The following is a 13,024-nucleotide window of genomic DNA, read 5'->3' as shown; positions in this document are numbered from 1 at the left end:
TGTGCGATGAACTCTGAAAACACTGGCTATTATTTTCACAGGGAGGGACAGAGAGTCGTCTGCTGAGAGGGGATTGTGTGGGTGTTTGTGTGTGTACGCGCGCGTGTGTGTGTGCGTGTTGACAGGAGTACAGTAGTGATATGTTTTATTATCCCATTTTGGACTGAGGTCGATTACAAAAAAAACAGTTTTCTGAAAAACCTATGTTTCTATGTCAGTGGTGCTCAACTTTTCATGTCAAGGACCTCCAGAAATGTCTGTATTTGGCCGCCGACCCCCATCTGAAAATATGTAGTTCCAGAGACCCCCAGAAGCAAAGATTTTAGTTACAAAATTTCGCTCTGAAAGAATATATATTCAAAGATTTGCTCCACATTTTCACACTTTTTAAAAAAAATAGCAGATCTACAAGCTTGTAGATCTGCTATTTTTCTATAGCTAAAGTACAACATAATGCTTTAAACACCAAAAGGGGTTCCCGCCCTGAATGCGTTATTCTGTGTGGGCAGACACGCCGGCGTGGTAAGGTCCAATGCTGCTGCTGAGGAGAGAGAGAGATAAGAACTAAGAAGGATGAGATGGACAGAAAAAAGGAACTCACAGGTTTTCCTCTTACAATCTCAACTGGTTGCATGCATGGATGGACCAGAGTGCTGGAGAGTGCATACCGCACAATACACTGAATAGGCTACAGAGCATTCCGCCAAGAAAAACATTGGAATATAAAGTACATCAACACTTTTAGCCACAAACAGAATGATTTCAGAAATAGCCGATCCGATCAGCTATTAAAATAATGCCACAATTCCTTTTTTTTTGAGTGGTGCAAACCACTCCAACAACTGGCTTTGTTAGTACCCGCGTGTGTTTGTGCCTGTACGGGTGAGCATGGTTGCTATGGTTAGTATCTGACGTCACTGACATCACCGACATCACGTCAGTTGAGACTGAATGAGACTGAATTCATGCGGAGAGTACTTATGACACAGATGCTTTCCTGGTTCTAATGTACAGTAACTATAACAATAAATGTGTAGTTGCACCACTCAGTTCACACGGGTGTGATTTAAAAAAAAAAGGCACAACACAAAACACTCATCCAATTAACATAGGCCTATGTATATGTTTATTATTACACATAGGCCTATGTATATGTTTATTATTACACATAGGCCTATGTATATGTTTATTATTACACATAGGCCTATATGGGAAATGCACCAATCTTTCAGCATTAGTAGGCTACAAAGTAGGGGTGTCTCGATGTACTCAATACATCGTCCTGAGATACATCACAATTTACGTGACGATATTTATCGTCAAGACCTGCAGTTAACTATGAAATCTTGCGTTTTGTGTCACTCAAAATCCCCATACATGGGGAAAACCCCCATATATTGTGCCCAGGTCTCGTGACATCAATGACATCATCAGGGATGATTGTAAATGTGACCTGCTGTCGCAATTACGCCCATATATGGAGATCACTGATGTCACCATTCATCAATATTAGTATATGGATATGTCAAAAAAAAAACCTGTTCTGATATTCCATTATGTCCATCCTTCAGCAAAAACTAGAGTTCTCAATGAGCCCGAATATTAAGGCCTGGCCCTACCTGGGCCCTCATCAAACCCTGTACACTGAAGACACTGCCCCCACCATTAGATCTCCATATATGGAGCTGACCTGTTCTGACATTCCATGTTGATCTGACCTCATCAAACCCTGTACACTCAAGACATGCTCCTTATATGGCCAGTACACAGTACACACGACGCGATGCTTCTCTCCCTCAGGTGTCTAACACCTGGGACGGAGGGACGTCACATTCTCTCTCTTGTGCTGCAATATTATTCACATTTCTTTTATTTTTTTGCTGGTGAAAGTTAGAGTATACTATATGGTGTGTGATGATATGAAATGTGCAAACGTACCATATAATTACAGTAATCAGAGCGTGCAAGTCATGTTTTCAGTCAGGTGCTACGATGCGCGTGTTTGGGGCCAGCACATGTTATGACGTCATATGCTGGCCCCAAGCTGACCGTGCAGGTGTGTTTTTGTCATGCTACGAAGCATATGTCCCATGACGTGATGAAGATATGTACCAATCAATGTCCCTTAGAATGCACGTGATATGATGTCATACGGACATACGGAAGCTGACCGTGCAGGTATGTTTTCCGTGAATCGTGATGAAGATTATGTACCAATGCCAGGGTATAATTGGTTGACGATGGTGACGTAATGATGATACGTTTCAGTGTCAAGTACACGCATCAAACCACCCAGCCGATCACATTATACCACCAACCACTCAGAAAACTACATATACATACATATAGACATGTACACATATATGGACATATGAGCATATGACGTGATGAATATATGTACCAATGCCAGGGTATAGTTGACGGTGACGTAACGATGATTTTACCATACTTAAAAATACTACTTTTTTTCCTTCAGAAGGTACGTAGCAAATAGCTAAATCTAATAACTCAATATGTGAGACTAAGATTTGAACGTTTATAGCAGTCTACAGCACTTACACGCTCTGCTTGCGCACTAGTAGGCCATTTATGGCCTACTTGTGTGCAACAAGCAAGTAGGCACTCGACAGAGTGCAGTTCTAGTTAATCATGTATTCCATCATATTTAAGACAAGTTTGGAGAGAAATGTCACTTACAGTTTTAGAGCACGGCCTCAAGGCAATTATGTTTGTGCACAAACAATTTTCAGAAATGTTCAATTTATAAAATAACCATTCATTGGCTGTTTTTAATTTGACTATATTGTGGAAGTAGGGCTTAAGTGATCAATTCAATGTATTTTTTATAGGTTTGGTTAGTTGGGTATTGGGTAGCTGAAAACGTTTGGGGTTGAATATTGCATGGAATAAGTATTTCAGACACAGGTTCATTTTTCATTTTCAGAACTCCATCTATTTTACTTCAAGTAATCTGAAAGTGAACTTAAACCCATTCAGCAGAGGGAACCCCTTTTGATGTTTTAAGCATTATGTTATACTTCCCTAGAACAACATATTTTCAGATGGGGGTTGGCGGCCAATTACATATATTTCTGGGGGTCCTTGACATGAAAATGTTTGAGAATGACATAGAAACATACGGCCTCAGATCTAAGATAGTATAAAATATATATAAAATGTTTGCCATCTTCACAACTCAACAAATAAAGACATCTGACAGAGATGTCAGTCATGCCTGACACAGTACTGCCCCCTACAGTCTAAAACACAGTACTGCCCCCTACAGTCTAAAACACAGAAGAGCAAGTAGACAATTTATTACTTTTCAGTCAAGATTTTATTCATCGTTTTCAAAAAGTTAAACAGATTCTGAGCAATGACAATCACACCCCTCCCCTCCCCCACCCACCCACCCACTCCAAACGATTAACTCCTCTTGACCGTGGATTAACTCCTCTTGACCGTGGACTAACTCTGGACTAACTGGAAAAATCGCTCAACTCAGTAAATAGGCAGTGGCCTTTTTCATCTTTCAACGAAAGTCAGCCACAACCGAGAGCAGACGAATTAGACGTAGTATAGGAAAAAAATACGGTTTCCACAGTGCATCACACTGCCCTGTGATGACACGACAGTGAGCTTACGGAATTACCATTCCTCCTCCTCGTCTTTTCCCCACACATACAGCTCAAGGTTATGCCAAACATCGAACAATATCTTTCACAGTATTACGTTAACCCGATTTAGAAATATCAAAGCTTGCAGAATCTGACTGAACATCATTCACACACACACACACACACACACACACACACACACACACACACACACACACACACACACACACACACACACACACACACACACACACACACACACACACACACACACACACACACACACACACACACACACACACACACCTAATTTAACACACGTTAATAAATTAAACTATGAAAGTTAAGTTACCCCCAAAACAGTGAAATTCTGAGTGTTAATTTAACTCAGAGTGTAAAAAAAATGGACCTGCAATGGTATAAAAATGTACCCATAGTTAAAGAGACACTCAGGTTTTCACCGTTTTGTTTTGTTTTACATCCTCCTCTATAGTAAAAAGTATTTCTCTATTTAAACCGCCATCGTTTCAAACCACCAGCCTCCTCTTTCTGTCTGGGTAAACAGAAGTACGTTTTACATTTTTTCCTCCATGTTTATCCTACATGATGTATGTGACATATTGAGCGCCGAAGTCCTGACGTCACTCGCTCGTCCCCTCGATTCCCCCCCCCCCCCGGTTCACAGAAGTAATGTCTCTATGGAGAATAACATGGTCTCATCTTAAAATCGTTTCATATAAGCGTTGTGGTCCAAAAATAAACAATCTGTCTCTGCGTTATTGTCGGGGAGGTGTCTCTGTATCCTTATATTGTCAGAGAGGTGTCTCTGTATCGTTGTATTGTCAGGGAGGTGTCTCTGTATCGTTATATTGTCAGGGAGGTGTCTCTGTATCGTTATATTGTCAGGGAGGTGTCTCTGTATCGTTATATTGTCAGGGAGGTGTCTCTGTATCGTTATATTGTCAGGGAGGTGTCTCTGTATCGTTATATTGTCAGGGAGGTGTCTCTGTATCGTTATATTGTCAGAGAGGTGTCTCTGTATCGTTATATTGTCAGGGAGGTGTCTCTGTATCGTTATATTGTCGGGGAGGTGTCTCTGTATCGTTATATTGTCAGGGAGGTGTCTCTGTATCGTTATATTGTCAGGGAGGTGTCTCTGTATCGTTATATTGTCGGGGAGGTGTCTCTGTATCGTTATATTGTCAGGGGGGTGTCTCTGTATCGTTATATTGTCGGGGAGGTGTCTCTGTATCGTTATATTGTCAGGGAGGTGTCTCTGTATCGTTATATTGTCAGGGAGGTGTCTCTGTATCGTTATATTGTCAGGGAGGTGTCTCTGTATCGTTATATTGTCGGGGAGGTGTCTCTGTATCGTTATATTGTCAGGGAGGTGTCTCTGTATCGTTATATTGTCAGGGAGGTGTCTCTGTATCGTTATATTGTCAGGGAGGTGTCTCTGTGTCGTTATATTGTCAGGGAGGTGTCTCTGTATCGTTATATTGTCAGGGAGGTGTCTCTGTATCGTTATATTGTCAGGGAGGTGTCTCTGTATCGTTATATTGTCAGGGAGGTGTCTCTGTATCGTTATATTGTCAGGGAGGTGTCTCTGTATCGTTATATTGTCAGGGAGGTGTCTCTGTATCGTTATATTGTCAGGGAGGTGTCTCTGTATCGTTATATTGTCAGGGAGGTGTCTCTGTATCGTTATATTGTCAGGGAGGTGTCTCTGTATCGTTATATTGTCAGGGAGGTGTCTCTGTATCGTTATATTGTCAGGGAGGTGTCTCTGTATCGTTATATTGTCAGGGAGGTGTCTCTGTATCGTTTACGACAGTCAGTCACTCATATATGATACAGTCTGTTTCTAGTGAAAATGTAACTAATTCAGCAGCAGTAACAATAGCGTTTTCTCTCAGTCAGTTGATTCTTCATATCCATATGGGTGAAACGGCCGGGATGACATGTTTATTTTTCAAACACCACAGTTCTTATATGAGGCGATCTAAAACCCCCCTATGGGGATTACAATAAAATAAAAACTACATGAACCCGTGGACTTATAGCGCCCTCTACTGATATTGACGTCAGACTTCGGCGCTCTATAGCCCATTTTGCACAGCCTTTTTCACGGAATGAGAAAGTACCGAGTGCTTATTGTATTTACGCCCCCCTAGATGAGATAGTCAATATTGTTCTGTCTGTTCCCAACGTCATGGACACTGTACTGAATACAGTGCATTCAGTAGACGTTGTGAATAATAATAATAGTCATTTATGTGGAATCACAAAGCAACGTGAAGTGTTGATGTGCTCGCCGGCCTCGGCTGGCTGTGTTTGATAAGCGGCTCTTTGTATCATGATGTAACAGATTAAATAAATACCGGTTATTAAATCCATTCAGGACGGGAGAACCCCTTTTGGTGTTTTAAAGCATTATGTTATGCTTTAGCTATTGAAAAATAGCAGATCTACAAGCTCATAGCGCGGCACCGAGTGCCGCGCTATGAGCTTGTAGACCTGCTATTTTTTGAAAAATCTTGACAATGTTGTGCAAGTCTTTGAATATATATTCTTTCAGAGCGAACGTTTTTATCTCAAATCTTTGCTTCTGGGGGGGGGGGGGGGGGTCCCTGGAACGACATATTTTCAGATGGGGGGGGGGGGGTCGGCGGCCAATTTCATTATGATGTTTGGGGGTCCTTGACATGAAATTGTTTGAGAACCACCGATATAGAAACATAGGGTTTTTCCAGAAAACGGTCAGGATTTAGACATTTTGTAGAATCTGGTCTCTAAATGGGTTAATAATGGCTGGGCCTCATTTTGTAGAATCTGGTCTCTAAATGGGTTAATAATGGAGAATCTGGTCTCTAAATGGGTTAATAATGGCTGGGCCTCATTTTGGTATGAAGCAAAAAAAAATAATGTAAAGTGGATAAAAAGGAAACGCTATGAACACAAAGATGTTTAAAACAAACAATTACGAGGCATTCAAGTGCATTGAATGAATGAATGAATGACCCAAACAGTGGTTCTCAGTTGAGCTTAAATGACCTACAAATGTATATAAAAAAAAACGTCTCACATTCTACAAAAAAAACAAAACAGAGGTTCTAACGGGAAGAATGAAGACGAAGACGACGTAAATCTGTCTGGATGATGTGATTGGCTGACGGGAGGATATCGTCCATCAGTCTGCTTGAATGCAATTGGCTGACGGAAGGGAGGGGAGGGGGCGGGCACATCAAAGTGGTGTGTTTTGGGGCTTCGAGGTGGGTCGGCTCAGTTTTCTAATCACACCTCAGTTTAGACGGCTCAACACCACCTGATGTAAATGATGCTTATCTGGGGCAGTGGTTCTCTACCGGTGGTCCTTATGGGGGGGGGGGGGGGGGGGTCCAGGTGGTCCCCCATGCAGCTAAATGGAGATGGTAACCAAATGGACCCTTTATTAGATATTTAACTCTCGAGAACGTGAATCCATTTTACGAGTTTTAAATTATCATTAAACATTCTACTTCATTTAGTCTACACAAATTAGAGAATGTTATTTTGATCAACGATTGCCTTTTCTCTCTCCTAATGGTACCAACATCAATACAGCATGGAATTGTGGACGACATCTTATTCAACGACAACAACATATTCTTTAGTTTTGGGTCTGAGAGGCTAAATCTCGTCATTCAACGACAACAACATATTCTTTAGTTTTGGGTCTGGAGAGGCAAAAATCGGGTCAAATGGTGGTTCCGTGGCTCAAATGCTGAATAAAACAATGGATCCTGGATATGAAGAACAGCTGAAAACCACTGCTCTAGGGGAAACAACCACTGCTCTAGGGGAAACGAGCTCCACGGCTGCAGCTTCAAACCACAGTGTTCCTTGAGGGCTGGCTACTAGTGCACTTCCATCTAGTTGTTGGTTGAAAAACGGGGTGGGGGGGGGGTTGATCTGAAGAAGTGTCCCAAACCAAACCAACGGGGCCTCATGTGCGCCTGGCCTTCTGTCTCCTGACCGCCTGGCGTTTGACCTCGTCCAGGAGGCTGCTCTCCCCCCCGCCACCGCTCTGGGCAGCCATGTTCCTGACCCCCTGGAGGCGGTTCACCAGCTGTAGCAATAAGGGAAACACCTGGGGGGGAGGGGCCAAGGAGGGATATGAGGTTTGGGGGGGGGGGGGGGGGGGGGGGTTGATATGGAAAAATATATAATATCGCCATAGTTTGTGTCAAATACCACGATACACAATATTTTGTCATATTTTTTTAACACTTTGACTACAGAACCCGAGTTACTCGAGTTAATAATAATCTTTATTGTCCCGAAGGATATTTCTGTTCAAAAACAACACAGAGCACATAACACCAAGACAATACAAAAACAAAACATGAGGTCCCCACTATGTACAGAACCATCCTATCGGCGGGGCAGTTAGCCAACTTGTTAACAAGTTGAGCCAACGCTAGACTGCCGATACCCGGATGTACTTCGTTTTAGTGTGTTGCACGCTGGATACACACGTCCGGCTTGGGCGGCCATCTTAGATGCTAAATAATAGGCGTCAATGCTAGCGAGCTAAAAATGAAGCCATCCTTGCTCTAGAAAGCGCCAATGTTATTATTTAATCAGCTATGTTAATATAATCAGCAAAGACCTCGGAACATCACACGTTTTATCAAAACCATGGAGAGCTCCGTAGATTTAGAGTTATTCATCTTTTAGTCCGGCTGTATACCAGAAGTGAACGACACTATGGATGCGAGAAACCGGCCTAGGACCGCTGAAGAAGGCCAAGCAAAAAATAAAGAAAAATAAATCAGTGATCCAGTTTGATATCAATAATAAAGCTTATCTGCTATTCCGCCAATAGCGGTTGCCGTTTGTATTCTAATTGGCAGAACGTTCCGTCACGAGCAGTTAATGTTAATTAATTGAAGGACAACGCAGCTTCCACTGCTGGCCTGCTCGATGTGCCTAAACAAAATGGTAACCAAAAAAAACACGGTGAAGCAGCTTTCTGCTTCTACGGGCCGACGGCATGGAACAACCTCCCACTGTACCTCCGACAGGCAGCACAGATAAAGACCTACTTCTACACTCTTCTTTTAGTTGAGTTCTTGTTTTAAAATCCTCGTCATTCATGTCCTCACTGTATTGCCATAATTCTCACTGCTATTATTTTAATGTCGTTCTATGGCTTTGCTTTTCTTGTTTTCTCTATTGCTCTGTAAAGCACTTTGAGCTGCATTTCATGTCATGGAAGGTTCTATACAAATAAACTACTACTACTACTATTATTAAACAGTGTAGATGTAGAGTGATGCGTCTCATGGTTGAAATGCCATTTTCTGTACCTAAATGGTGCGTGTAGTACCTTCTCATGGTTGAAGGGTCATTGTTTGTACCTAAATGGTGCGTCTAGTACCTTCTCATGGTTGTATTTGTACCTAAATGGTGTAAATAGTACCTTCTCATGGTTGTGTTTGTACCTAAATGGTGTAAATAGTACCTTCTCATGGTTGTAGGCAGCCAGCAGCAGCAGCAGGGTGAGAGGCAGAGCGATGTAGGAGCCCTGGGCCACATCCTGGTCAGGCACTTTACGCTGAAACAAAGAAGAGACAGGGTGAGAGACCGGGTGAGAGGCAGGGTGAGAGACAGGGTGAGAGACAGGGTGAGAGACAGGGTGAGAGACAGGGTGAGAGACAGGGTGAGAGACAGGGTGAGAGGCAGGGTGAGAGACAGGGTGAGAGACAGGGTGAGAGACAGGGTGAGAGGCAGGGTGAGAGACAGGGTGAGAGACAGGGTGAGAGGCAGGGTGAGAGCAGGGTGAGAGACAGGGTGAGAGGCAGGGTGAGAGACAGGGTGAGAGGCAGAGGGATGTAGGAGCCCTGGGCCACATCCTGGTCAGGCACTTTACGCTGAAACAAAGAGGAGGAACGGTCTCGTCAAAGCAGTGTTGATTTCGTCGACTAAAACCAAGACGAAAAATGTCCGTCGACTACCTTTTTCCACTGACGGAAACTAAATGAAAACTAAGCTATGACTAAAACTAAGACTAAATGGCCGCCAAATGGTGGTTATTTTACAAATGCAGGTTCTAGACCACCTAGGATCTTGATTCTGGTGACCCACATTTTCAAGGATGAAGGAATACTGTGGTACCGTTTAGGTTTGTCCTGTGACCATGGCAGCCATTTTAGGTCGTGGCCCCCTGTATTGCTGCTCCACTGAGTGAGTTTTCCCGCCTCAAATTATCACTCAAACCTGCTGCCATCAACGCCACCCAGCGGTTCAAGTATGAAGTCCTAGTTGACCACCTCAAGCTTGAAGAGGCTCGCCTGTTGGCCGACACTTACATGCACACACCAATTAGCGTTACGGAAAATAGCCAGTGTCCTGGAGGCAGCCGACATGTCGAGGCGGCGGGCGGCCTTTGAGAAGTTTACGCTTCAAGTACGTGTGCAGCTCCCTAGTAATGAGCCAAAACATTGGTTGCCTCAGAAAATGGGCAGATATGCCAGTTCTACATGGTTCATGGATATGCCTCAGTTCTACATGGTTCATGGATATGGTTCATGGATATGGTTCATGGATATGCCTCAGTTCTGCATGGTTCATGGATATGCCAGTTCTGCATGGTTCATGGATATGCCTCAGTTCTACATGGTTCATGGATATGCCTCAGTTCTACATGGTTCATGGATATGCCTCAGTTCTACATGGTTCATGGATATGCCTCAGTTCTACATGGTTCATGGATATGCCTCAGTTCTACATGGTTCATGGATATGCCTCAGTTCTACATGGTTCATGGATATGCCTCAGTTCCGCATGGTTCATGGATATGCCTCAGTTCTACATGGTTCATGGATATGCCTCAGTTCTACATGGTTCATGGATATGCCAGTTCTACATGGTTCATGGATATGCCTCAGTTCTGCATGGTTCATGGATATGCCTCAGTTCTACATGGTTCATGGATATGCCTCAGTTCTACATGGTTCATGGATATGCCTCAGTTCTGCATGGTTCATGGATATGCCAGTTCTACATGGTTCATGGATATGCCTCAGTTCTACATGGTTCATGGATATGCCAGTTCTACATGGTTCATGGATATGCCTCAGTTCTACATGGTTCATGGATATGCCAGTTGTGCATGGTTCATGGATATGCCAGTTCTACATGGTTCATGGATATGCCAGTTCTACATGGTTCATGGATATGCCTCAGTTCTACATGGTTCATGGATATGCCAGTTCTACATGGTTCATGGATATGCCAGTTCCGCATGGTTCATGGATATGCCTCAGTTCTGCATGGTTCATGGATATGCCAGTTCCGCATGGTTCATGGATATGCCAGTTCTGCATGGTTCATGGATATGCCAGTTCTACATGGTTCATGGATATGCCTCAGTTCTACATGGTTCATGGATATGCCAGTTCTACATGGTTCATGGATATGCCAGTTCTACATGGTTCATGGATATGCCTCAGTTCTACATGGTTCATGGATATGCCAGTTCTACATGGTTCATGGATATGCCAGTTCTACATGGTTCATGGATATGCCAGTTCTACATGGTTCATGGATATGCCTCAGTTCTGCATGGTTCATGGATATGCCAGTTCTACATGGTTCATGGATATGCCTCAGTTCTACATGGTTCATGGATATGCCTCAGTTCTACATGGTTCATGGATATGCCAGTTCTACATGGTTCATGGATATGCCTCAGTTCTACATGGTTCATGGATATGCCAGTTCTACATGGTTCATGGATATGCCAGTTCCGCATGGTTCATGGATATGCCTCAGTTCTGCATGGTTCATGGATATGCCAGTTCTACATGGTTCATGGATATGCCAGTTCTACATGGTTCATGGATATGCCTCAGTTCTACATGGTTCATGGATATGCCAGTTCTACATGGTTCATGGATATGCCAGTTCTACATGGTTCATGGATATGCCAGTTCTACATGGTTCATGGATATGCCTCAGTTCTGCATGGTTCATGGATATGCCAGTTCTACATGGTTCATGGATATGCCTCAGTTCTACATGGTTCATGGATATGCCTCAGTTCTACATGGTTAATGGATATGCCAGTTGTGCATGGTTCATGGATATGCCAGTTCTACATGGTTCATGGATATGCCAGTTCTACATGGTTCATGGATATGCCTCAGTTCTGCATGGTTCATGGATATGCCAGTTCTACATGGTTCATGGATATGCCTCAGTTCTACATGGTTCATGGATATGCCTCAGTTCTACATGGTTCATGGATATGCCAGTTCTGCATGGTTCATGGATATGCCTCAGTTCTGCATGGTTCATGGATATGCCTCAGTTCTACATGGTTCATGGATATGCCTCAGTTCTACATGGTTCATGGATATGCCTCAGTTCTGCATGGTTCATGGATATGCCAGTTCTACATGGTTCATGGATATGCCTCAGTTCTGCATGGTTCATGGATATGCCAGTTCTACATGGTTCATGGATATGCCTCAGTTCTACATGGTTCATGGATATGCCTCAGTTCTACATGGTTCATGGATATGCCAGTTCTGCATGGTTCATGGATATGCCTCAGTTCTGCATGGTTCATGGATATGCCAGTTCTGCATGGTTCATGGATATGCCTCAGTTCTACATGGTTCATGGATATGCCTCAGTTCTGCATGGTTCATGGATATGCCTCAGTTCTGCATGGTTCTGAAGCCCCACCCTAAGGGACAGGGACAGCTAATGCCTACTGTCCATTCTGTGAGATTAACGAACACTTCCTCAGTCAGTGTACTAGAGACTCACGGCAGAACAGATCACAGAATGGATTACTAGGGAGCTGCACGTTGGCCAGAGCGCGGGTGAGCCATCTAGCTTTCTTATATATATATCTATGGTGGTAGCCCCTGGCCTACAGTACTTACGTTGGGGTTGAAGGTCAAGGTCACGTGCTTGTGGTAGCCCGTGGAGGTGAAGGTGACCTGAGGCAGGGCGTAGTCGTACTGGGAGCGGGGGAGGGTGGAGTAGAGCATCAGCACGTAGCTCTGTGGGAGAGGAGGAATGGACAAAGGATGGAGAAGCAGTCGTTGACACATTGAGACCAGGTTCTACAAAATGTCTTCTAAATCATGACAGTTTTCTGAAAAAAGAACTGTTTCTGTGTCAGTGGTTCTCAAACTATTTCATGTCAAGGACCCCCAGAAATCATATGTAATCGGCCACCGACCCCCATCTGAAAATATGTTGTCCAATATGTCGTTTGTGGTTTCTAGTCGAAAAATATTCCACCGCCGCGATCCGAAACAACGGGGAACAGAGCTCAGTGGATGTGGCCGTTACGCCGCATTGTGCCTCCATTTCCCAGAAGCCCTGAGAATCGAGCGTCAGTGGGG

General features: G+C 43.6%; 1 protein-coding gene across 4 annotated transcripts in view; it reads right to left on the bottom strand.

Moving 5' to 3' along the window:
* Positions 1–7,052: 7,052 nt before the first annotated feature.
* nomo (nodal modulator) overlaps positions 7,053–13,024 on the bottom strand; it is a 67,713-nt gene continuing 61,741 nt past the window's right edge. For all 4 annotated transcript variants that reach the window (XM_079499212.1, XM_079499211.1, XM_079499214.1 and 1 more), the window contains 3 exons: positions 12,557–12,676; positions 9,124–9,216; positions 7,053–7,746 (listed from right to left, as the gene is read on the bottom strand). In XM_079499212.1, coding sequence (XP_079355338.1) covers positions 7,603–7,746; positions 9,124–9,216; positions 12,557–12,676 — 357 coding nt within the window. In that variant the 3' untranslated portion in view covers positions 7,053–7,602. The remainder of the gene's footprint in view (positions 7,747–9,123; positions 9,217–12,556; positions 12,677–13,024) is intronic.

Source organism: Electrona antarctica, assembly GCF_951216825.1.
Source record: "Electrona antarctica genome assembly, chromosome: 4".
Taxonomy (NCBI): Eukaryota; Metazoa; Chordata; class Actinopteri; order Myctophiformes; family Myctophidae; genus Electrona; species Electrona antarctica.
Note: the sequence above shows the minus strand (reverse complement) of the source record. Positions and strands in the feature narration are given on the sequence as shown.